General features: G+C 37.8%; 2 protein-coding genes across 3 annotated transcripts; both read left to right on the top strand.

Annotated features, from left to right (window-relative positions):
* Positions 1 to 1461: 1461 nt before the first annotated feature.
* LOC137950320 (uncharacterized) lies at positions 1462 to 20694 on the top strand. 2 transcript variants are annotated; one of them, XM_068796716.1, is made up of 6 exons: positions 1462 to 1700; positions 10392 to 10628; positions 18914 to 19093; positions 19633 to 19759; positions 20047 to 20160; positions 20358 to 20694. In XM_068796716.1, the coding sequence occupies exons 2-6, from the start codon at positions 10395 to 10397 to the stop codon at positions 20471 to 20473; spliced, it is 771 nt and encodes a 256-aa protein (XP_068652817.1). In that variant the 5' UTR covers positions 1462 to 1700; positions 10392 to 10394; the 3' UTR covers positions 20474 to 20694. The 2 variants fall into 2 exon arrangements, with proteins under 2 accessions (XP_068652817.1, XP_068652816.1); XM_068796715.1 differs by having other exon boundaries at positions 10389 to 10628.
* A 1315-nt stretch (positions 20695 to 22009) lies between these two features.
* On the top strand, positions 22010 to 24423 carry LOC137950592 (zinc finger CCCH domain-containing protein 39-like). The gene is made up of 4 exons (XM_068797148.1): positions 22010 to 22184; positions 22287 to 22406; positions 22866 to 23566; positions 23911 to 24423. The coding sequence occupies exons 3-4, from the start codon at positions 22942 to 22944 to the stop codon at positions 24147 to 24149; spliced, it is 864 nt and encodes a 287-aa protein (XP_068653249.1). The 5' UTR covers positions 22010 to 22184; positions 22287 to 22406; positions 22866 to 22941; the 3' UTR covers positions 24150 to 24423.
* The last annotated feature ends 16 nt before the right edge of the window (positions 24424 to 24439 follow it).

Genomic DNA, 24439 nt, shown 5'->3' with positions numbered 1-24439 from the left:
TAGATAAGGGGGAAGGGAAGGGGAGGGCAACGTCTAATGGGCTCAAGGAAGAAAAAATAAATCTCGATTGGACTTACCTTTATGACTTTTGATGATAATATCTCACAAAATATAGCTCAAAATACCAAATGACTTGCTACTCCAAAAAGTAGACTCGAATATCTTTAATTTGGTACATAACTTGATATGTAAAGCTCTCACTTTGAATCTTTTGCAGTTATTTGATTGGTTTTGTTCTACTATAGGACCCTAGTCGGCTTTGATAGTGATATCTTTCTATATGGAGATAAAACTGACTTGAAACATGTCACTTCAAAAACTAAATTTGAATAAATTTCTATCAACTATAATATTTCCACATAAAATATGCTCTATAGTCTGGCCAAACTAATCTTTTATCCAATTTATGGTTGAGATGAAGAATATACCAATTGATAAGTAAGGGTCTTTATCTTTCTTAAAAGTTCAAGGAAGATTTGAAAAGGAGAGGTTAATAGGGTGGGAATAAGAGAAAAATGAAGAAAAGAGAAGTAGAGTAGAGGAAGTGAGGTAAAGAGAACTAGAACTAGAAGGAAAAGAGAGAGAAGAGGAAAGGAGAAAGGAGAGGGAGGTGGTAGAGCATAAATTTGAGAACAACAAGAGACAAAATAGAGATTTTGTAAAAGACTTGACTGCTTTTTCCTTCAGCCACCACCGCTACATATACTTTTTCCAATGTATTATTTGGGAAATTCCTCAATCAATTATGATTCCCTAATTACATAATTTAAAGTGAGGTTACAGGAGATTGAGAGATTACATCAATCTAAGAAAGATTCTAGGAATTTAAAAGATTACATCAATCAAAGAAAAATTCTATTTATTCTAACAAGATTTCATCTTCTTCAAGAAAGGCAAGTTTGATTCTAGCTTTGAACAACCCCATGAAGAGCAAATTTACCTTTTTACCCTTAAGCTCTTCTTTTCTAGGAGGTGCCTCCACTCTAATTTTCTAAGGGGGGGAGGGGATTAATTGTGGTCTCTAATGGCAGTTGTACAAAAAAGGCCCCTCCCCCCACTTTCTAGTGCTAGTGGGACTCCCTTCCTTTGCCTAGGGAAAACTTCCTCCCCCTCATGGGTGTCTCTCAAATATGATTTGGCTGGCCGGCTAGGTTATTCAAGTTCATAGGTCAAACCAACAAATCCGATCGAGTCAACTGAGTTTTCTCATATCTTTTGCTAGATAAAACCTGTAACTTAGACCAGGTCTAGTTTAACCCAATTTAACCAATAGTTATAACTCTATTTGTATGTGAATAAATGATTTTATAGAGTTTATATAAGTGTTAATTTTATTAAATGAAAAAAATTTGAATAAAAAACTCTACCTAAATGAATAATCAGGCTGAACGGGTGAATGGTATATTCTAGGGGTACAAAAGTAATATTTGCATAAAAGGTGTAAGTTCATCTAACCTCGAAGGTTCTCCAGATCTCTAGCAGCACCTGTCTCTATGAAAACCCGACGTCCCTCCGATCAAATCTCCTCTGGTTCGTCGATTTTGATAACAAATAGCTCTGTTACTTCCGAAATTCTTTCTCTCGTAACTTCCAAATTTAAAATCATCCTTGCGGTCGGTCCCTCAGTTCGAAGGTATATGATCCCTCAGTTCGAAGGATTATGATTCCTAACTTTAGTCGCATGACTTAAAAGTTCGAAGGTTTGTCATCAACAAAACCTCCCTTTAGTTTCATTCTTTGTTTAAATTTGCTTTCAGCAAAGTCCCTCGAGGAACTCAAGCGTGTGTCTTTTCTATTATTCTTAAGTTGAACTTTAATTTTTTATCTATGATTTTTTGTTTGTTACTGTTCTCATATTTTTTTGGTATATTTGGCTATTGGAGTGCTATGGGTATCTCTTTGCTATGTGGTGAGGAGATTGGTATTGTAATCCATCACATGGTTTTTGAATAAAAATTAAGTCGTGTATTGAAGTTAACTTTGTTTGAGTTATTTATTATTTGTCTATAATTTGATAGAAAGCGAGTATGAGGTTTTAATAATTCTGCCGAGTATTTTCATACTTCATGGCTTATCTAGTTTCATTGAGCAAAATGTCTGAACCTATTTACATCGATGGGGATGGAGTTGGGGTTGAGCAAGTTGCCCTAACACCGAATAAGGTAGTGATACTCCAATGGTAGCACTGAAACTAGTCAAACCAATGCCTATAGGAGAAGAAAGTTTACATCAAGAATGTTGGAGGACATTGAAAGGGTTGTACATGCAGATAAAAATTTGACTGCAATTTTTAACTTTTGCAATTCAAAGTTTTCAGTCGCATCTTCTCGGGGCACCTCTTACTTGAGTACCACATAAAAAAGTGTCCCATGTTGAAAAAACACAAGGGTGGCCTTAAATTGGTCAGATGCTCCTTAATCTTTTTTTTTTTTTTTTTGAAAAGGATATGCTCCTTAATATGAATGATAAAGACAGGGATGAGACTACATATTTGACTAATTTCAAATATGATCAAGGAACTACTCACCATTGACTTGCTAAAACGATTATTCTTCTTGAGTATCCATTCTCTGTAGTTGAGCATGTTGGGATTAGGGAGTATTCTAGTCGCTTCACCTCTCATTGTAGGATGATTTCAAGGAACACTATAAAAACTAATGCATGAAAATTTATGGTAGTGGGGAGAAGAAAATGTGCAAAGCTTTAGATGCCCTTTATTGATATTGAGTGTTACTTGTGTTTTGTGAAACTTTTGGACAAACTAAGGGGTACATGTTACTGATGCTACATTGATGATGCTTGGAAAATTAACAAGAGGGTTCTTAGTTTTGTGCATCTCCATGCCCACACACTAAGAAGCCTCATAAATAATAGTCCAGTATCTCACATCACCTTATTGGTACTTTGTTAATTTGCATGAACCTTGAACAACTCATATGTTCACTTTGGTAATAGATGCAAAAATCATTGTTAGAAGGATACTTTACGTTTTATTTGTTAATTTTACAAGTTATTTTTATATTAGATTATTTTTTCTAAGGAATTTGTGTAATCATCAATTGGTTGTCTGAATGTGTACTGATTGCAAATTTACAATGTTATAATTCTATTTCAAGCAAAATGATAGTCCCATAAATTTAATTGGAGCTTGAATTAGACTCTCATTTATTTGTATGTGGCGTTTTTTATTCCCCTTCTCAAGAGAGAGGAATAGAATTAAAATTAGTCCTTTTTTTCATCCACACCTCTCTATCCATCTTTCTATATAAAAGATGTTGTAAGAAATCAAAGTTTTGTGTTTTAACACTGAAAAATTTATACTGTTTTTTTAAAAACAACCTATGTTACAAAACCTTGTAATGGGATTGGTTGATTGTACTGGGTTCAATCTAACTCAATCCCCCTTTCATTTTAGAGTTCTCTAAAACTCAAAATGGGTCATGAGTCTCATGACTTGCTCCGGTTCATTGAGTTAACTGGTGAATCAGTTGACTCGGTCTAGTTTGGCAAGTAACTTGTTGTGTAAGGGGAAAATTTTCTTATATGATACAAAGTGAGCACCAGCTAGGGAGGAGCTTTCGACCTACATGCCATTTTTTGTGGGGAGGGTGAGGGCTCCTCCCGATAGCACTAGAAAAAAGGGGAGGGGGAGAGGGGGCTGCCTCTTCCCCTTTTATTTAAAATGATAAGGGTTGAATCTCCATCCTTCCTATTATTACACTTACCATGATAGAGGAGAGGGGAGGGGGCCTATCCTTTGCTAATGAAATGAATGGTGGGAGTGGTAGTGCTGTGTTTTTTCCTTCCTACGGATATGGGGAAGGCTCTCACCTTACCTTAAAATTTTTAAAAAGATATTTTTTAAATTTATGATATTTTCACTGGTCTACCGGTGACCAAATCCTACTTAATCAGGATTGAGCCAAACCTGATCAATTTGATTGGTCAATGATCAAGTTAGGTATTATAAACTTGAGTATGGTTATGTTAAGGCTCATTTCTTGACTTAATTTAAAATAAGATAATGTTTGCTATGTGTTTAACTAAGTATGTGAGTATTATCAAACCCGGACTGGGCCGACCAATTGACAGGGTTTAATTAGAGCCTTGCCTAGTTCAGATCAAATTGTTATAAGACCTGGCATTGGGTCGAAAGGCAGTTGACCAAGCCATGTTTGCTGATTTAACCTGTGAACCATATGATTAGGCTTGTCTATGCTGGGTCACCTCTTGTTCAGAGAAGTCCCCTCTGTGTGACAATTGAAACATCACCACTTGTTCTGAGAAGTCCCCTGTATGACAATTGAAACACAGAGGATGGTGAGCACACACACCCCTATCCAACTCCACAAGTAGGGGGAAGGGGCTGTCACCATCCTTGCTTTTGTTGTGTGATGGTGGAGAGGGCAGGGATACTTCCCTCATCCCACCAAATGCAGACAGGGAGAATGGCGGGCAAACGCGCTTGACCCAAGTTCAACCGGACCTGGTCACCTCTCCAAGTTGATGATCAGGTCAATTTTTATAACATTGGTATAAATAGGTAGTCAACATCCTTGTAAGTTACTTAAATTTTTTTTGACGATGATAGAATTTGCCCATTATATGTTTTTTTTTTTTTTTTTTGATAAATGATGTATATATTAACAAAAAGAATTACAAAGAAACCAGAAGCAAAACCCTAACAATAAGAGATTGAAAGGTTGCTCCTGAATTTGCCTATTATATGTACACTGAGGAAATGGTCAAAATAGCCTAATTCAGTGTTAAAATAGTCGTAAATTGATAACTACAAATGTAAAACAATAAGCCAATCCATGTAAACTAGCCCGTTTAAGTCTTGTTTATTTGCTTTACAACTTGAACCTTCACCCGAAGTTTACAAATAAATAATTAATTTTGGGGAACGAGTTCAGCAAGCTGAAATAAGTAGGAGAAGAAGCATGTTTTTCAACTTATTGGTGAGAAAGTTTTGTCCCAACAATCCCTCAAAAAAATCATTGAACTTATTTAAAGAACTTCCATCTTCACAAACACTTCTTTTTGCCAGTTCTTAATCTCCGAGGGCTTGATTCTGATCATCTGGTAAAAAAAAAAAAAGCTTCATACTTTCCTCAACCTCTTTCGTAATAATCCCATATTCATCTGCTCTCATTCTAAAACCCATCCACCTATCACAAATATAGTTTTGATTGATGAACTTACCAGCAATATAAGGCCAGCAGATGCAGGGAGCTCTGTTGATTAACCTTCTATGGTTGAATTCCTTCCATAGTGGGACATGAAGCAGGAAATAGAAGGATGGCTCAGCAGCTTCTTCTGTGATGCCCTCTCACTATTTTCTACCAGTGAGCCAGTCCGGCTTGGAAACCATCCAGGTAGATGACAGCAGATCTGTGGACAAGATCAGGCCAGACAACCCACAGGAACGGCATGGTTTGTTCAACCTCAAGCATCACTCTTGAAATTGCATTTGGTTGAGAACCAAGGTGCTTCCAAGTGGAGCATAAATAACCAATCTGACTAGCTGTTGATCAAGCCAATCCAAGCAAGCTGGACACTCTACCCAAAACAGCCTTATCTACTTATCGGCTTCAGCTTCTGAGGTCAATGGACATATTTGTAGAGCTTGTGGTATCAAACTGAAAGGCCTGGATTTGATATCAATGAAGGAGTTGCATTAGAGCCAGTCAGCCTGCTCTATTGTTTGAATTCTTGTGAGAATGAAATGGAAAATGGCTGGCCTTGGCGTTGGGTCATTGAAACAGTTCCACGACAAATGGGCAAGATTTAGTTCAGGCATGATGGTTGATAGCTTGGTCGTCTCATTTCTTGTTGGAGTTCCTGCTAACCAGATTGCTTTATCAGAATATGTTTTTCCTTTATAAAAAGACATCAGGATAAGGTGGGACAATTTCAAATTGAGTTAGAAACTCATTTCAAAAAAAAAAATTGAGTTAGAAACATGTCAGGAATTATACAAAGATTGAGTTGAAGAGATTTAGCTTTGACCAATCATAGGGGAAAACAAAAATCCAACTAGAACTTCATTGAGTGCATGAACAATCCTGACTTCAATCAGCTTCAGGATGTGAAACAAATGTAGCCAAAATTTCCAAGGTAGCAGCCAAAATGCAAGTTTAGAAATTCGTAGTCTTTGAGTGACAACAAATGCAGGACCAATGTTTGCAATGACACTAGAAATTTTGTCTGGATCATACTCTTTGATATCTTTAGTCAACTTCTCCAAGTGAGATGATGTTTGCCCTTATTGAGAGCATCTCGTTTGGGTTCAACATCAGCTGAATGTCACCACTATAGTAGTGGCTGGGTTTCAATAGCTAAACCATTACGCATACTTGAAAGAATTATAACAAATGTAATTTTGAAGCAATGATCAACGACATGATGGGAGAAGCTCATGATGGCTAAGAAATGGCCTTGTGCAAGGAAGGGGAGGATGTGAACATGAGGCTTTCCCATTTCATAAGTTCATCTCGCAATCTCCTTTTTGAATGTTATGACTTTGCCACCGGTTGGATGGATTCCCTTGTTGTTTTTACTACCTTATGTGATAAGTAACTTGAAAGGGTGCTCATAGCTTACATCACGAAGCTTGAAACTAAGCTCCACAAACACCAGCAACACATGGGTCTTTCAGCACTGGTTATGTTCATTAACAATCAGAGCTTTCAGAGAATTTCAGAGAAGCTTCTTGACCCATCAAAACTCTTCGAGATTCAAAACTCAATGACAAAATAGTACTATTTTCAAGAAATGTTTTTTTTTATAGACGTGTTAGACTGGGAGAAGAAGATAGGATCAGAATCCTGCAGTGGAAGCTTTGTGCCGGAGGGATGTCATCCCTCCCCTGGCGCCCTTTTCAATGCAGCAAGACATCGTTTTTTCATAGTTGTCGCCATTGCGCCGGGTTGGCAAGCTCACCGAATCTCTTCCCTGCCACTATCATGGGGCAACAGTGCAAGTGGCCATACACAAATTCTCAACGTTGGTCATGAAGTGGAAGTCGAGATTAAGAGCAGGAGAAAATGGGTTTGAAGCAAGACTTTGAGGAGTCGGCTCAGAAAGATAAGTTCCTTCCCAAGTTTACCAACAATGAGAACAAAAAGGAGAGAGCACAGTGGGATGCCTGGAAGACAGTTGAAGCCCAATCAGCGGAGGATGCAATCAATGACTGCATAACCAAGGTCCAACAACTGCTTGGAAGCTGCTGCTGCCTTGGCCTAATTTTCTTGCCTCCCTAACCTTCCAGAACGATATGGAGAAAAAAGCTGTTTCTTTTGCTGGTTTTGATAAGAAGGCTATTCCTTTTCCTTGCTATGGTTGCAGAGATGGTGCCAGTTTTGGAGGACTTCAGGCACTAGATTTTCAGAAAACAGAAAAAGTTGGCTCCAGGTCAGGGTTAAACTTATTTGTTTCAGACCAACAGAATTGGTTTTGTTCCTGTATTGTCATGAAAAAGTCATTCCTTATAAAATTATTAATTTTGGTTCCAAGGAGATTGTACGAGGCAGCTAGGCCCGAGGTCACCCTTCTTTTGTTGGCTTGCTGCAATTGCGTATATTCTGCATTGTCATTTCCAAAAGTTATACTCACCCCTCAAAAACTTTCCTTTGAGGTATTACTTACAATCTCTTTCTAACTCTATTACCATGGTGTTTATATCAACTTTTTATCCCCCATAACCCTTTTCTATGCGGTCTACCTTACACCTACCATCTCTTTTTGGACTCTTGTTAACCCTTTTAGGTCAGCCACTTGTTAAGTTGATTCAATTGGTTCTTTTTGGATTTTTTTACTAGTGCCCTTACATGGGTTTTTTTATCGTAGGCATTACCCTGTGCTCGAAATCCTTTGGAGTTGGTTTTTTCCACCCATATTTTTTATTTTTTGAGGGTCTGTATTCAGTTGAGTCCTTACCCTTAGGACACCTTGATGGAGGAGATAATTGCTACAATTATTTTTTTGTTTCAAGCTGGGATCACTGCCATTACCTCCCAGCTTGAGGGAGAGAATAGAAGGAGAAGTATGAAGGATGAGGTAGGCGATAGAATCTACCATGAAGAATCCCAAGTGTTGTTGTAATAAAATTTTATGTGACCCGAATATCTAAGTTGGGGGAGTATGATATGAAGATTTTTTTCTTGAAGACCAAGAATTTTTTTCATTGCTAGCTAAAAGTTAGAAACTTCAGCTGGAAGAGGAGTGTTGAAAAACTGGTATGGAAGAGTCTTACATGACTCTCATAGCAAGAAGTCTTACAGAGCAACGATTCATATGAATGATTCTTACAAGTGTCTCACGAAAGGTAGTCTAACAGAAGAATCTCTCTTACAAGGTATTTTAGGTATATTAGTCTTCTATTCTTCTATTCTTGTTCAGTTGTGTAGTTACTCCAGGGCTTATCTTTAAGTGTTTGATTTTGGGTGTAATTGAGACTTAAGTAGTTTAATTGTAATTTTATTCTACTTATTTCCTCTATTATAAATAGAGGCCAATTGTATTCAGTTATAATCAAGTCAATGAATTATTTCCCTTTTCAAGAAATTCAACAGATTTTTATTCCATATCCAATTGTAAGTGGTTGAAACAAAAGAGTGATCGGGTAATAGATAACATTGCCAATTGTAGTTGACCCAGCCGTGATTGACTAACCTATGTCGACCACAATCATGCAATTATGGGTATCCTTAGCTTAATAGGTCATTATAGGTGGTTTGTGCAACATCATGCGTCCATTAGTAGCTTGTACATAGGTCTCTTCAAAAAGAACTTTTCATGGGTAAGGGAGGCCTCTCAAGCCTTCCACCACCTCAAACAGGTGATGATGACCATCTCAGCTCTTGCAAATGCTTGGTATAAATAACTCACTTCTTGTTGCAGGTTGGCCATAATAATTATGGCCTATCCTTTTAGCATAGCTCTTAAAAGTCAAATTACCCATCTTTCATTTCATCTCTGGAGAAATACAATAGACGATGGGTTTTTGAATTTTTCTCAAAATTATGTGGTAGAATGTGATGCATTAGAGATGGGAATTGGAGCTGTTTTATTGTAGCAAGGCCATCCTTTTGCCTTTGGAAGGCAATATACTTGTTCGCTCCATTAGAGACCTTATTTGCTCTTGTTCAAGCTGAACTACATTAGAGACCTTATTTGCTGGGGAGAAAAATTTCAGATTTGAGTGGACCGCACTCCTCAGCTACTTGCTTACTACAACTCTTCAACAAAAGGTTGTTGGTGAAATTATTGGGCTATGATTAGGAAATTATATATAAGAAGGGTCAGGGCAACGTTGCTATTGATGCTTTCCCACAGGTAAATTTAGCTCGTCTTAAGTAAGGTTTTAGAGTGAAGAAAATTGAGAAGATTCTCGATCATCTTAATCATCTCTGTCTCATCTTGGTTGCCAATGACTTTTCTCCCTTAGAACGAGTGACCTTTTTTTACTTTATTTCCTTTTGTCTTTCATCTCTACCACCTTCAGTTCTTAGATTTTGTCCCATTGACATATTTCGATCTCTTTTGTTTTTGGATCCTACTCTTAGACATCCATCTTTCACTTAGAGTTTTTTTTTTTTTTTTTTCATTCTTCCTCAAACTTTAATCATGGTTTCAATATTAGTGTTGGTGATCCATGTTTCTACCTTGAACTTCAATCGTAGTTTCAATCTCCCTATTGGTGAACCAATGTCTCTCTTTCTCCTTTTATGTGTTTTGTTGCAATCACAGTTAATTTTATTTGAGTTTAGTATTAATTGCCAAAACCCTTATTGTAATTTTTGTTAATAAGATGCTAATTGCTAAGGAATATATTTTAAACTATAAAATTTTGAAATAGGAATAAATAAAAAGCATATTTTGACGTTGAAATTTCACATAGAACTCACAAACTAAATTTGCTCTGAGTGTGACTTTTGATGCTAGCCTGGACTTCATCATTTCATTCGGTCTCTTATTCTTTCTTTCATCATTACTGACCGTTGTCAATCTGAAAAGGAGTATTAATTGATGCATTTCTTTATCCCTATCTGTATTCATACTTTTATAATCAGCACAAACTATTACTTTGTGTGTAGGTCAGGTTTTTGTATTAGATGATTGTTGATTTCCGTTTTTTGCTTGTTGGTTTTTATTTACTGCAGTTTACATTATCTTCTAGTCTAATTTTTTCTGGTTCCTTGTTTTCCTCTTCAAGTGTACATTTCAGGAATTCCTTCATTCATAGTTTACTTTTATAGAGAGTGAGAGCGAGTCGTGCTGTGTGATAATTAAACTAGCAATTTTTTTTCTTTCCCAAAAAATGGAGCTTTCTTTCAACCTAAAAGTTTCTGTTATCTGATATCTTATCCTTGTTATTCTGTTAGAAGGAAATGGTGGTTATAGAATCAACCTCTACTTCAGGTGAGGCTGACAGTGAACAAAATCTTAAAAAGAATGAATCTTTAGAGACATCAACAGTTTTTACTGAAGAATCAGGAAGGGAAGGGGAAGAAGACTTTGAAACTGCCAGTGATGGTGAAAGTGAGAGTGATGGGTTGGAACAATCTGGACCTCGTAAAGATGATTCTTTGGAAGATGCATCGACGATGGATGAGCTGAAACAGGTTAGAGTGTTCATTGGCAGAGTCATATATGATTTTTTTTTTTTATCTGTAGAAATCAACCCCTTTCTTCTGTAGTTTAAATTTATTTGAAAACGTCTTTTGCTTGAGACTGTTATATGCTGTAGATGTGGTCCAGAACAAGTTATCTCTATGGATTTAGATTAGGAATATTTACATGAACTAATTTTTTCTTCTGTAGGGATCATGAATTCTTGTGTATTTCATTTAAGGCTAATGAAGTATTCTCCTTTAAAATTTTGTGGTGATGAATATCTATTAGCACTTATATGGTTCAAAGAGATAGGTGGAAGTCAGCCGCTTATAAATGAGCTTAAATTGTGTCAATTTAAAATTTTCATTGACTTGTTTAAATTTTTTTAAGAAGAAAAAGGTACAAAGGCTAAAAAGAGTCTAAGACTGATACAAGAATGTGGAGAAAGACAGGAAGGAAGTTGAACCAAAGCTATTAGAATCAACCAGGTCACCGAAGCAGAGAGATCTGGTTCAGTAACCTGGTTTTTATTGTTCGTTGACTTGGGAGAAGTCATATTGACATCATTGTTTTGAAATAAAAATAAAGAAAAATAAGATTGGGCGAGTCTCCTCCTCCAATCTACAGGAAGGTCAAAGGAGGAGGGTGGAGCCCTACCCTTGCTTCTCTTCTTTCTATCAGTGGGGGAAGGACCACTGCCCTCCCCTCCGCCCCATGGAACTTCTCCCATTGTGTTTTTGCAACAAAGTAGGATCTTCTGCCTTCCCTGTCATTGTGTGATTATGGGGTTGGAGAAGGTGGGGGATCCCTTCCCTGTTGATCAGAAGAAAAGGAGGGGGCCTTCTATCTAAATTTCTGAAAATCTAGACATATGTTTTGGCTAACCTGGCTGGTCCATTGGTTTTTGACACTCTTCCAACTTTTTTTTTTAACCAAAGAGAGGGACAAAAGTTTGGTTGAACTAGCTGGTCTTGTCCTTTGAGTTGAAGAATGACATAATAAAGTGGGGTTCTCCAACCATATTCTTTACCTCCTAATCTGTTATATAAACTTAACAGTTTATACTTGAAGAGCCTAGGTGCTTTAGTAGGAATCCTGCATATTGATATTGTAAAAAGTAAGAAGAAAGGTTGAAGAGAGAGAATGAGAAGGAGAGAGCTTGGAGAAGAGAAATTGAGAAAAGGAAACTGAAAATTCGTGGTTGAACTTCCTCCAACTTCTATTTATAGATTTAGGGTTGAGTAGGTAGGTTCAATTTTCAACATTGCCCCTACTTTAGTGAAAACCCTATTTATCTCTATCTCTTATTCTACTTGTCCCCTTTACAGACATGCAAAATAAGATTACATAAAGAAATATAAATAACGACAAGGTAAAATGACCAAAATGCCTCTATTCTTGTTTTCAACACTCCCCCTCAAGCTGGAGAGTATATTCGAACAATCCCAGCATGCCACAGAAATTCAGGAATTCATGCTTTCCCAGTGCTTTAGTTAAGATATCGCTAAGTTGATCATCGGACCGAACATACGAAGTAGTTACTTCTTTCCTCAATACTGCATCTCGAATGAAGTCACAATCTACCTCTATATGTTTTGTTCTTTCATGAAAGACTGAATTATTTGCAATGAAGATTGTTACCTGGTTCTCACAATACATAGTCATAGGATCTTGCTGATTGAGGCCAAACTCTTGGACAACAAATTTTATCTACATTAGCTCACTGATAGTGTGGGCCATTGCTTTATATTCCGCATCTGCAATGGACTGAGCAACAACATTTTGTTTTTCTTTTCCAGTTGATTAAATTTCCTCCCAAAAATACACAATATCTAGTAGTTGATTTCTTGTCAAGCTTGGAGCCTGCATAATCAGCATCAGAGAAAGCTTCAATCTTCAAGTGATTTTTAGGTTTGAAAAGGAGACCTTTTCCTGGTGCTCCCTTTAGATATCTTAAGATTCTTTGTGCGTCCTCTAGATGAATTTTACGTGGATGCTCTATGAACTGGTTCAGTACACTCACTGCAAATGAAATATCTGGTCTAGTAACTATAGCATAGATGAGTTTGCCCACTAACTTTCGATATATTGTTTTATCTTTTACTTCTGGACTCTGATCATCACGAAGATCAAGTCCTACTTCCATAGGTGTATCTACAGGTTTAGCCCCCAGAAGACCATATTCTTGAAGCATATCAGTAACATATTTCCTTTGAGTCAGTGTTGTTTCCTTCTTTGCTTCTCGTTACCTCAATACCTAGAAAATATTTCAACTGACCCAGATCCTTAGTCTGAAAGTGATTTCGCCAACTGGGATTTTAACTGTTTCAATACCTAATCTGTCACTCCTAGATGGAATGATATCATCTACATATACCAGTAAGTTAATATTTCTGGACGATTGTTTCAGAATAAATAATGAGTGATCACAATGGTTTCTATGAAATCCCATAGATATAACCACTTAGCTAAAATTTTCAAACCAAGCTTGCAGAAGAGCCTTCTTTAGTCAACAGGCCTTATGTGTCTCCCCCTGAGCAACATACTCTGGAGGTTGCTCCATACAGATTTCTTCCTCAAGGTCTCCATATAAGAAGGTATTTTTAATATCCAGCTAGATTAGAGACCAGCTATGATGAACTATAATAGAAATAAGTATATGGACAGAGGACATGTGAGCAACTGGAGAAAAAGTCTAAAAAACATCCACCCCAAATATTTGTGTAATCCCTTTTGCAACAAGATGAGGCTTTTACCGTTCAACTGATCCATCAAAGTTGTATTTAATTGTACAGACCCATTGACATCCAACTACAGTAGCACTTGGACGTAAGTCACATAACTGGCAAGTCCTATCAATTAATGCTTCCAACTCAACATTCTTCCAATGAGGTTGCAACAGGCCCTCCTGCACTGAAGGAATAGTGCAAGTGGAGATGGACAAAGCAAACTTACGATAGTTATTAGATACAGAATCGAAGGAGACAAAATGAGATAAAAGATGGTGGGTACCTTTACAAACACCTTTCTAAAAGGCAATAGGAAGGTGCAAATCACTTACCTCAGAATTACGTGACAATGAAGAGTTATGGTTGGATGTGAGGAGGGGGTCTGGATTAGAATGAGAAGGTTATTGTCGGCGCTGGTATACCTGCAATAGTTTTTTAGTAGGAGCATCTCATGAAGCTGGAGCACATTCATCAACTGGAAGAGGAATAACCGGAGTAGGTATAGAGGGTTCAGGTGGAGCCGATTCAAATGTAGAAGAATAAAAGAAGGAAACATCCTCAAAAAAGGTAGCATCGGCAGAAACAAATGTTTTTCTCATAGATGGACAATAGCATTTGTAGCATTTATGTGTTCGAGAATACTCCAGAAGGACACACTTGATAGACCGTGGAGACAACTTATCCTTTGATTGATAAAAAATATGTGCAAAGCATATGCACCCAAAGATTCGAGGTGTCACTGGCAACAAAGGTGCTGTAGGTAAAACAATTTGAATAGGGGGATCTTGCCATCAAGAACAGAAGACGACATTCTTTTTATCAGAAAGCATGCAGTAAGAATAACATCACCTCAATAAGTCTTAGGTAAGTTCATGTGAATCAGCATAGTACGAACTACCTCAAGTAAATGACGATTCTTGCATTCGAAAACTCCATTTTATTGTTGAGTAAGCACACAAGAAGTCTAATGAACGACTCCTTGTGATGGACAGAAAGAGCCAAATTTACGATTCATAAACTCAAGACCATTGTTTGTACGAAGTATATGGATAAAAGTTGCAAGCTAATTCTTTAATTCATTAAAAAATAGCTGAAAAACATCAAAGGCTTCAGGTTTTTCTCGCATGAGAAAAATCTTAGTACATTTACTGAAAGCATCAATAAAGAAAATAAATTACGTATGACCAAACTGACTAGTCACAAGACAAGGAACCCAGACATCTGAGTGGACAAGCTCAAAAGGTTTACTAGTTTTATGAGATGAAACATGAAAGGAGCTCCGGTGATGCTAGCCTAGTTGACATGACTCGCATTGGAAATTAATACTAGAAGGAAGATCTAGAACTACTTGAATCAGTTTTGCTGGAGATGGATGGCCAAGTTTGAGATACCACTAAAGAGGTGAATCTCAGGCAATATTGCAACTTGGCTTCATTCTAGAAAGGCTTTCTCCCCTTTCTCTGGATCATCCATCAGGAATAATTGGAGAAGCCTAGCCCAGTTTCACCTCTCCTCGAAGCCTCCTGTCATTTGCGAATGGACCCCGCCTCCTACCAAAGTCCTTAAGCTGAATTTTGACGGCTCTTCTCTTGGTAACCTTGGCTTAGCTGGCTTTGGTGGCGTGATCCGTGATTCTCTTGGGAACCAGATCGTCTCTTTCTCTGAGCCGCTTGGTGTTGCAGACTCCATGATGGCTGAGCTTCAAAGCCTTCTCAATGGGCTTCGTGTTTTTCGCGATCATTGTTCCGGACCTGTCCTGATCGAGGGAGACTCTAAGGTGGTGATTGGTTGGTGTCAGAATGCCTCTACTCCTCCATGGCGCCATTGGGATGCCTTTTTTGAAATTTTGGATATTGTAAATCTCTTTAATTGTTTATGGTCTCTCATTCCGAGATCAGCAAATTATGTGGCTGATGCCCTAGCCAAGAAAGGAGCCTCCTTGCAATCTCTTGTTGTCAGGAGTTAGCTCCTTTCTATTCTCTTAATAAATTCACATTTCATCAAAAAAAGGTGAATCAGCTGTGTGTAGAGCATGTAAAGTACTGTCTGGATTGTGGCTATCCAGATAGTATAGTCCTCCTCTCTCACGAGTGGAACCAATCATCTTCCTCGTTACAAGATCTTGAAACATACAATTAGGGTAAAACGTGAGAGAACAATTCATAGACTTAGCCACCTAATTGACAGACAACAAATTTAAAGGAAATTTTGGAACTAACAGTGCAGATTGAGGTGAAAGAAAAGGTGCAGGGGTAACATTTCCCACTGCCTATATTGGTGAAAATGACTCATTAGCAAGATTAACATGCTTAACAAGAATAGACTCTTTTAAATCAGAAATAGTGAGGACATACCTAACATGTGTTTTTTAGTGCCATAGTCAAGAATTCAAGATGGGGAATAAGACACTAAGAGTGCAGACATACTCATTGCAGTAAGAGTCATATGTGCCAAGGATGTAGAGGGAATAAATAGTTGTGCCATACTCTGGGAAATCTGTTGCTGCTGTTGTGAGATCCATTGTTATTGTTGAATCAATTTTTGTAATTCATATGGAGCATCAGGTGGGATTGTAGTTTTAGACCCTGGAGTTGTACCTTCATGTGTACTATTATTTGCCCACGCATACTTCCCAAAAATTTTCCAACATCTATTTGAGTAATAATTGGTGCGTCCACAGTGAACACACTTGTGCTCAGATTTACCATCTCCTCGGCCTTGTCCTTTGCTAGAATTATTTGTACCTCTACCTCTACCAGCCCCTGTATGTCCCTTGGACGGTCAATAGAATTAAATGTTGTAGCCGATGTATTTACTGACAATAGCTTCACCTGCTTTAGTATCTTTTCTAGCTCTCTGTACCCTATTAACGGTAGTAGAGAGGTTAGGTATTTCATCTGAGGCCAAAATTTGTGCCTTTATGCAGCAAAATTCAGTACCCAATCCATCTAGAAACTTCACCACAAGAAGTTGACTCTACTGTTTTCGAAGTTCCCTTTCGCCACAAGGATGAAAGATATTAATTTCCTGCCAGATACTCAAAAAAGAACTATAATAGTCTGTAACAGTTCTTTTACCTCTTTTTAAGCCAATTTTTTTTGTATATAATTCATAAACCTTAGAAATATTGCTCTCTGGTCCATAAAGAGCTTCCAAGGACAGCCACATAGCCTTGGCAGTTTCAAAGTTCATAACTTGGCTCCTGATATTAGATTGTTGACAAACCAAGTCATCATTTGGGTGTCTGCAGCCTCCCAATCATCATCCTGAGGAGCAAGAGGGTCATCTCTAATAAATTTCAACTTTTTCCTACCTTTCAAGTACATTCTAATAAATCTGGACCAAGTAAGGTAGTTATCACCATTCAACCTATCAGAGGTGATAGTGATAATATCTTTACCATCAGGATTATATGACTCCTTTGCTGGAGTGTAAACCTCACCAGAGTCGGCCATATCAGATATAGAAGATCAAATAAACCCCTCAAAAATTCCAAATCAACAACCAGTTCAAGTGGGCCACACCACATAAAAAACCACAATTAGGGCAGTTATAAGATGTGCGCAGATCAAACAGTCCAGAAAATACAACAAGGAGATTAAATTCAGAAGAAAAAGTGCATTGGAACCTGCACTAGGGCTTACATCAGCAAGTGTGCATATGACGTCAGCAGTTACTGTTCTGGAATTTTGGCACATACCTCCAGATCAGCATAAAAGAGCTTCTTTTGGCAGTTTAGAACATCAAAATGTGTTCGTAGAACAGTAGGACCAGTAACCTTAGGGTTATGGCAGAGAAAAAAGGAGAAAAATTTGGATTTTTACTAACCTGTAACCAAAATCCTGGAAAAAAATCTTCCTTTATGTAGATTTCTGCTTCACAGAAGAGAAAAAACTCACAAAGATCTTTCCCAGATGCGATCTACTGCTCTGATACCATGTAAAAAGTTAGAAGAAAAAAGATTGAAGAGAGAGACTGAGAAGGATAGAGCTTGGAGAAGAGAAATTGAGATATAAAACTGAAAATTCATGGCTGGACTTCCTTCCAGCTTCTATTTAGATTTAGGGTTGAGTAGGTAGGGTTAATTTACAACATTGCCCCTACTTTAAGTGAAAACCCTAAATCTCTATATCTCCTATTCTACATGTCCCATTTACATGAAATTAGGTCCGTAGACATAATTTGACATGTAGAATAAGATTACATCAAGAAATATAAATAATGACAAGGTAAAATGACCAAAAATGCCCATGTTCTTGTTTTTCAACAGATATGTTATTTGTCATTGCAATATGTTGTGTGTTGTACTTATTGAAATGTAGAATTTTTTATGAACTTTTGGGGCCCAACCTGGGGCATTCTGTTGGGCCAACCTAGCATGGATAGGTTCAAGGTTCCATCCACTCTATAAAAAAAAAAAAAAAAAAACCTTTAGAGCTTCTACGTATTGGTTAGGTACCTAACATAAGGTGTCAGAGTGGGCACCATATCTTGTGTTTAAATCACCCAGGTTTGACCTATGAGAAGGGGTATATGCTGCCAGAGTTAGAGCCATCACAAGGGTGGAAAGGGTTATTTGGTTTGAAGTGAAAGTACTTATAGAGTGGGTTGTCGTGTCACAGAGGGGGCAACTTGGAAAGGGAGAACTGTTGTCTATGACATGGAAGCATGGTGTATTGTTGTGATTCTGTGGGCCCTAACCAGCAGTATTAGTGGCACTTTAGGTTAGCCTAGTATGATATGATTTAAGAGCTTAGCTTTGTGTTCCATAAACTTTAGAGCTTTTGGCTAATTACTTTTGTACCTAATAAAAGTTATTATTTCTTGTTTCACATCTCCCCCTTCATATTCTCTATAGAAACCATGAGTTGTGATTCCTCTCAAAATCTGATCCCATCTTTTTCTTTCGTGAAGTAACTGATGAGAAAAGTGTGGAGATCATTTGGAAATTATTTTTTGGGTAGACAATTGGAAAGAATATGAGGTGGCATGTCCTTGGGAAGGTTCAGACTTCTTGTAGACTATATATAGTGGTGTAGGAATATTAATTTTCTTAATAGAATTAGTAAAATATGCAGTCAATGACCTCTAAGCTGAATCCAATCATTTGAGCCTTAGTTTTACCACTTTAAAGCATATGTTGTCTGGGATCTTTTATCCTCTTATAAATGGAAGTGGCAGGCCATCTTCTGTTTTACTTTTTCTAAAAAAAAGTGACAGGTCATTTATTTTTTATATGCTGTTCCTCTCTTCTCTTGTATAGCCAATTTCTTTTAATAGAGTTAATGTTATCCATTAGTTACAAAAAGGAGGTCAACTTCTCAAAATTTTGTCAGTTGCAATGATTTAGTGGTTATTTGTCAACACATTCTGCAAGCGTACGTCTAGCAATCCATCCGAGTCTTCTTGTTTGTTTGTAACCTTGTACGCGTCGTGCTACTATCAGGTTGTGGGGGTTGTCCATTTCCTTTTCCTTTTTTTAGTGTTCCATGTGTTATTATGTTACTATAGCTTTCATCTGCAGAGATCTCCTATTTGATACTCTAGTATTTTCTTTGAAACAGAGTGCATTAGATCAAGCTAATGACGCAAAAGTGGAGGGTAACAGACTCTTTGGAGCAGGACAGTATGAAGATGCATTATACCAGTATACACGTGCATTACAACTTGCTCCTGAAATGCCTTCAACTACTGAGATTCGTTCAATATGTAATGCTAATAGTGCTATCTGCTACTTAAAACTGGTAAACTTTTATCTTTATATGCCTTTCAAAGGATAAAAAGGAAACTTTTTTATGTAATTGTACGAGATATGTGTCATTTGCATTGCATTTTTGGTAAGCTTTCTTTTGAAAATAATCCTTCCACATATAATTCCTTCATAAACCTTGTTTCCAGTATTGGTGAGAGATTTGTCGCTGAGCAAAAATATTAACTGGAAATTGTTAATCCTCGATTATTTTAAAGTCCTTTTTTCTAGTATTTTTTTAAAGTTTTTTTCTAGTTTGGAATCTGATTTGTTACTCGGTACTATATCATCATCCATGATCAGATCTTGTGCTTCCTTGCCATTACCTTCATCCCTTGTTGTCGTCATTTCCTCTTGTTTAAGAAAAAAAAAATCATTCTTTATGGAAAATTTCTCCTCTAATTGTCAGGTGATAAAGTTTATCTTCATTCTATATGGTTTCATTCGCTGCATCGATTAATAGTGTAAGAAGTTTAGTTTTTACCAGTTTGGATATCTTTTAGTCCTATTGCCTTACAGTTTTGAATTACTCAGGGAAGGTATGATGACACAATTAAGGAAGCCACAAAAGCCTTGAAACTGAATCCTTCTTATCTGAAAGCACTACTTAGAAGGGCAGAGGCTCATGAAAGGCTTGAACACTTTGAAGAAGCCATTGCAGGTAAATGTGTAGGTATATGTTGATTTTTTTTGTTTTCACATTTACTTCAATTTTGTTGTTTCTACATTTACATTCCCATGAGTGCTCTTTCAACGTGGCACCGTTACTTGTATATTTTTACTTGATATTTCTCAAGGTCACATGGGTCCTACCATTTAGGTAGAGGCAATCATATTCTAGTCATTTGGTTCTATTTATTTGGTTATGGTTGTGCCACTGCAAACGACACTTTGTTCTCTTCCTTGTCTCTTGATATATCTATTGTGTATCTATTTCAAAACCTATAGACATGAAAAGTATCTTGGAGTTGGACCCATCACATGATCAAGCCAGGAGAACCATCTGGCGCTTGGAGCCATTGGCTGCAGAGAAGCGGGAAAAGTTGAAAGAAGAGATGATTGGTATGTCATTTCTCAGCTACTCTTCCATTTATATTTGTTAAATATATTTGTTAAATTCATCGAGAGCTCTGTCATGTATTCTCTATAAATCTCATTAGTAATTGCAAAAGGCAAGATGCTTACATATAATGCAAGCTGTTGTGCCTTCACCTCACAATGACCATTTCGACTATTAAACATCTTGTTTGCATTTACAGGAAAGCTGAAAGATATGGGCAGTTCCATACTAGGGCGATTTGGGATGAGCATGGACAACTTCAAAGCTGTTAAAGATCCCAACACTGGTTCCTACTCTATCTCGTTCCAGCGTTAAGTAAAGTATGTAAATCCTTATTAGTCTTGAAGGAAGGCCATAAATTGGAAGCACTGTTTTGCTGTTGAACTAATATAACCTAAGCTTTTTTATGTTGGCACCTAAAATGGGGAAAAAAACTTGTCAGAACATGTGAGTGGGACTTCGAGTAGGCTAGAGACCATGAACACACTTGTCCTACTCTGCATATATGAAAGTTTTCGCCTTTGTTTAATCTTTTACCAGAACTTGGAAGTGAAAATGAGATACTGATGTTAGAGGTGACTTGCCAATCCGAGTCCATGCAAGGTGGTGTTTGGATTTTTTTCTCGGTCTTCTCCGAAAGTTTTTTCGCTTATTCAATGGGGCTCATGCAAGATGTTTGTAATTCTTAAGACTTATACCCAGACATGCTCACTAGAGACTTCGTTTCCAGATTTTGTCCTCATGCATGCAGCGTTCTGCTTCTTTTCTGAAGCCAGTCTCTAATTTCGAAAACTCCTCCGTTAGTGTCTCCTCCCTTCAATTTATTTTTTTCAGAGCTTGCTGAAGCTTTCTGGTTGCTCGATACTTTTCGATTGTCAAAAAGAGAGTTACTTTCCGTTGTTTCTTTTTCTGCCTTCTATAACCACAAGTTTGTCTTCGTTTCTGCCTTCATTGGTTGTCCAAACCTGGCGACAGGTTTTCTAAAACTACTACAGCTGCCTGATCTAGTTTGTCTTAGTTTCTAAATTCATAACTCGTGAAACTCATGCAACTTAGAATTATGGTTCACTATGGTTCAACAAGACTCCTCTCCTTGGTCTACTGATGTTGCTGTCTGAATTGGAGACAAACTCAGTATTCTATCATGCTTTGAGAAACCTTATCAGAATGGGATTCTTCTACTCGATCAAATTTAAAAATTGTTAAGTCTTTTATTTCTCCTACAACAGGATCTGTTCATTGGGGTTGGGTCAGGGTCAAGTTTCTTGAAATCCAAACCCAATCCGATCATCATTTTCAGCAACTTCCTCTCTACCTTGTTTTATATCCGTCTCGTTCCCCTGGGTTGTGTTTGGAAAAACCCATCCCCGACCCATAGGGTGAACTCGAAAACCGACTTCGAGGAGGTTTTTGGGTTCCCATGGGTTGTGTGTTTGGAAAAACCCATCCCCGACCCATAGGGTGAACTCGAAACCCGACTTCGAGGTTTTTGGGTTGCATCAGGTTTCCTGTAAAACTCGACCTAATGCCCAACCCTATTTGTGCATACCTAGAGGGAAGGATATCTCTCTTCCCCCTTTGCCTTTAATTAGATTTTGTCAAATGAGTTGACAAAAAAGCAGAGAGGAAAAGAATCTTGTCCTACCATTCAGCTACTTTAGTAAAAAATTTCAACAAAAAGCAAGGGAAAAGTCCTCCCCTCTCCTTTGAAAAAAATAAAGTAGGAACCCCTTTTCCCTTCATATTGTGCCAAATTTGTAAAAAATTTTAATTAAAAGCAAAATGGGAAGGGGACCCTCCCCCTCTTATTCAACACAGAGTAGGGGAAGGAGTCCCTTCCACCTTCATTTTCCAAATAAAACTGGAGCAAGGTTCAAAACAATGGGGAATGGACAACAAAAAAAAAAAAGATATAAAGGAAAATCCAGTTTCTCATGGCCACGGGTGCGAGTCTCGCTGGACAGATTGGGAGAGTTGTGGCGCAAGTTATAACGGCACTCCCCGCCAAAAATAACAAACCCAGGGGGTAGTTTTGTCATTTTTCGGAATTCAAGAGACTTACTATAAATGTTTCCTGTTTTATTCCATTAGAAAGATTTTACGAGTTTAGTGATTCTGACTCTACCAGGGTTTTAGGGTTCTTCCGCGGCAAAGGTTTGCGATTCCGCATCTATTTCTTCAGCATTGTTTTCCGAGAATCAGGTGTGCATTTTTGTGTCCTCTTCTTTTCAATCGGAAGTGGGAGCAGGTAAACTTTGCTCTTTCCCCCCCTGTTCTTCTACTCTTTTTTTTTTTTTTTTTTGAGTCGGTAGATGTCTACTTTATGAGTTCCGATCCATACAGTATTACGATTTTCACATTTTTGCGGTTTTCATCAAGTTCTCGTTCCTTTGTTTTTTCACGATTGACATTGCGGCGAAAATAAAATTTTACCTGATGCTTCTAGTTCTCATCGCGGAAGGTCTTGGATTTTTGTATTTGTGGGTTTTTTTTTTTTTTTTCGTGCAATCTCGTCTAGGTTTCTGGATTCGTTTTTGTCCCCGAAATCTCCATCGCTGTGTTTGCTTCATGATAATGAGGGGTTTGGCATTTTGTAGGAGAAATTGTGCTTGATTTTTTTTCGTTGACTTTTTGAGATTTCTTTAGTCATGTATCTAGGGCTGGATACTTGACTTCTGATCTGGCTCTCCTTTCTTTTGTTTTGCAGCAGGCTAATCCCTCACTGTCAAGAACCAGGAAGGGCTAAAACCTGACGAAGAGCCAGATCTCAACGCTTGGATACAATGGATCCTAATGGTCCTCCACATCAATCTTCATTCGTGAACTCACCACCTCAATACCTTGGCTACCGAGACGAATTCATACCTGCTGACTTACCTGGTAAACCGGTATCTAAGAGACCCAGAAGCATAGAAGTTGTCCAGTCAAATCCTTCCTTTAGCCCAAATAACGCCCATCGGGCTCCTGTGCCCCCTCAATTTCTTCTTGTTAACAAAGAGAAGTTCTTCAAAACAAAGCTGTGCACCAAATTCAAACTGGGCATATGTGATTTTGGGAGTAGCTGCACTTTTGCTCACGGGCAGGAAGAGCTTAGGCCAAATTGGCTGGACACAGAACAGCAAAGAGTGTCTAGGTTGAAAATTTGTAGGAGTTTCTATAATGGGGAGGAGTGTCCCTATGGTGATAGGTGCACTTTTCTGCATGAAGACCCTGATAGGGTTAGGGAATGTTCAGTCATAAACATAGCCACCTCAACTACTGCTGCAGGGATTAACAGAGAAAGAAGTGGAGATGGTAATGGTTTGAACCAGAAGCCCTTTTTCTGGAAAACGAGGTTGTGTCACAAATGGGAGCTGACAGGCCACTGTCAATATGGCGAGGATTGTCACTATGCACATGGTCAAGCAGGTACTTAATCATCAAATCATGTTGGGAGATCGTAGTGGTTTTCTTTGATTGGCTTACCTTTTTATCTTCATAGTTGAGATTTATAGAATTATAGATTAGTTCTGTTAAGGAATAGTCCCACATGGATTAGTGAGTACAAAGAAACACACAATATTTAAAACCATGAATTTTCAGTATTTTGTGTTTCTCATCTTTTCCAACTAATAAACCCAAGATCTTTGTACTTACTACGTGATTGTTGTTTGTGCTTTTACTGCAGTCTGGAAAACGATTTTCCTTGCTCTGTTGATGTTTTTATGTTATTGTATTATTAACCAAATTATGGTGTTTTTAATTCTCCTCAGAGTTGAGACACGTTGAGTCAGAGAATGACAATGGAAGAATGGGTCCTTCCAAGATTTTCCCTCATCCCTACAACGATATCAATGATGGTCCTCCGACTCAGGGACCCATGATCACTTCTTGCAAACAAGAGGAACCTCAGGTGAAAAGGTGCATCCTCAACTGGAAAGGGCCAAACAAGATTAGCCGCATATATGGTGATTGGATTGAAGATCTTCCTCCTTACAAAGTTGAAAGCTGAATTTGACGGTATGATACAAAGTGTTGAAGTTTTGACACCGTTTGACTATGATGAGAATGTTTCTTCGTTGGCTCTCTCTGATTTTTGGCACAGGAGTCTCTATAGTTGTCATCTCTCGAAGACATGCAAACAAAATTATTGTTTAGTTACACCATTCAATTTCTCCTCCCATTCTGCGGGAGATGATGTTAATCGATGATATGCTGATATCAATTTGAACATTTGTCTCGACTGTAGAAGTTGAACAATTTGAACAGAGTTGGCCTTAAGCACTTGGTAATTGAACAGTT

The sequence above is a fragment of the Aristolochia californica genome, unplaced genomic scaffold (genome assembly GCF_029961685.1).
Source record: "Aristolochia californica isolate CCGP_79_NKW_82.1479 unplaced genomic scaffold, dmAriCali1.0.hap1 SCAF_14, whole genome shotgun sequence".
Taxonomy (NCBI): domain Eukaryota; kingdom Viridiplantae; phylum Streptophyta; class Magnoliopsida; order Piperales; family Aristolochiaceae; genus Aristolochia; species Aristolochia californica.
This window is presented reverse-complemented; position numbering and strand designations above follow the sequence as displayed.

What these genes read in the sequence shown, in the direction of transcription:
- LOC137950592 (XM_068797148.1), top strand. Translation starts at nt 22,942, where the DNA reads ATGGATCCTAATGGTCCTCCACATCAATCTTCATTCGTGAACTCACCA. An exon ending in CTATGCACATGGTCAAGCAG is followed by an intron (nt 23,567 to 23,910) that starts GTACTTAATCAT and finishes AATTCTCCTCAG; the next exon opens with AGTTGAGACACGTTGAGTCA.
- LOC137950320 (XM_068796716.1), top strand. Translation starts at nt 10,395, where the DNA reads ATGGTGGTTATAGAATCAACCTCTACTTCAGGTGAGGCTGACAGTGAA. An exon ending in CTATCTGCTACTTAAAACTG is followed by an intron (nt 19,094 to 19,632) that starts GTAAACTTTTAT and finishes TGAATTACTCAG; the next exon opens with GGAAGGTATGATGACACAAT. An exon ending in GTTGAAAGAAGAGATGATTG is followed by an intron (nt 20,161 to 20,357) that starts GTATGTCATTTC and finishes TTGCATTTACAG; the next exon opens with GAAAGCTGAAAGATATGGGC.